General features: G+C 46.8%; 1 protein-coding gene across 1 annotated transcript; it reads right to left on the reverse strand.

The window, feature by feature from the left end:
• On the reverse strand, positions 1 to 945 carry LOC106000363 (olfactory receptor 51I1-like). The gene has a single exon (XM_013035617.1). The coding sequence runs from the start codon at positions 943 to 945 to the stop codon at positions 1 to 3; it is 945 nt and encodes a 314-aa protein (XP_012891071.1).
• Between the last annotated feature and the right edge of the window lie 360 nt (positions 946 to 1,305).

Genomic DNA, 1,305 nt, shown 5'->3' on the forward strand with positions numbered 1-1,305 from the left:
TCAGAACCTAGATCTCAATAACAGCTTGTGTATCCTTCTTCGGATTTCCTTTGTCTTGATGGAGTAGATAATTGGGTTGAGCATGGGAGGCACAAAGAGATAGACCAGGGACATGAACTGGTGCACATACTCAGGGGCCTCCTTTGCAAATCGATGGACCATGGACACACTGAGCATGGGCACATAGAAGATGAGCACAGCACAGAGGTGAGACACACACGTGTTGAGTGTCTTCAGCCTCTCCTCCCGGGAGGCGATGGCCAGCACAGAGCGCAGAATGAGCACATAGGAGAGCAGGATGAGCAGGGAGTCCACCCCAAAGGCCGAGATGACAATGAACAGGCCGTACATGCTGTTGATCGTGGTGTCACCACAGGGCAGGCGGATCAGGTCTGGGTGCAGGCAGTAGGAATGGGCTAGCACGTTGGCCTTGCAGAAAGGCAGCCTCTTCAGGAGGAAAGGCATTGGGAAAACCAGGCAGAAACTTCGGATAATAACAGATAAGCCCATTTGAAACACGTGGACATCAGTAAGGATTGTGGCATAGCGTAGTGGGTTACAGATGGCCACATAGCGGTCAAAGCTCATAAACAGCAAGATCCCAGACTCCATGAAAGAGAAGAGATGGATAAAGAACATCTGAGCCATGCAAGAATTAAAACTGATTTGTTTTAAGTGGAAGCAAAATGTGGCAAGTACTGTGGGCAAGGTGGACAAAGACACTCCTAGGTCATTCACGGACAGCAGGGACAGGAAGTAGTACATAGGCTGGTGCAAGCTCTGCTCCTCCTTGATAATAAACAGAATCAGGGCATTGCCCACTATAGAGATGAAATAAAAGGCTCCCAGGAGCAAGAACATCCAGTGCTGGGAGGTCCCCAAACCTGGGAGTCCTGTCAACGTGAAAGCAGGCAGTCCTGAGCTGTTGTGGGGTTCATCTTCCATTTGGGGATCCCCAGGCTTTCCAGCCAGTGCCCTGTAAAGAAGACAAATCGTTTTGAGCATGCTCTCGCCCCAATATAATTTTAAGTCTTTCTTATATCATCTACTCTTCACTCTTGAACATTAATCTGTTTGGGGTGATTACATCCGTGTCCTTGCCTCTAATTATGACAAAGATTTCTAAAAAAAAAAATCACTGAGTTGTATCTATGTATACAATTGGTCGTACTTGTGTTTTGCTCTCCTTTTCACTGTCTGCCCCTTTCTCTTACCTTTAATTTCACAACTATTTCTTCTTTCAAATTTATGGTTATTCCTAGCACTCCTGGCACACCCAGTGAAATTTGTATGAGCGGCAAGTGT

This window comes from Dipodomys ordii, unplaced genomic scaffold, assembly GCF_000151885.1.
Source record: "Dipodomys ordii isolate 6190 unplaced genomic scaffold, Dord_2.0 Scaffold216, whole genome shotgun sequence".
NCBI classification, from domain to species: Eukaryota; Metazoa; Chordata; class Mammalia; order Rodentia; family Heteromyidae; genus Dipodomys; species Dipodomys ordii.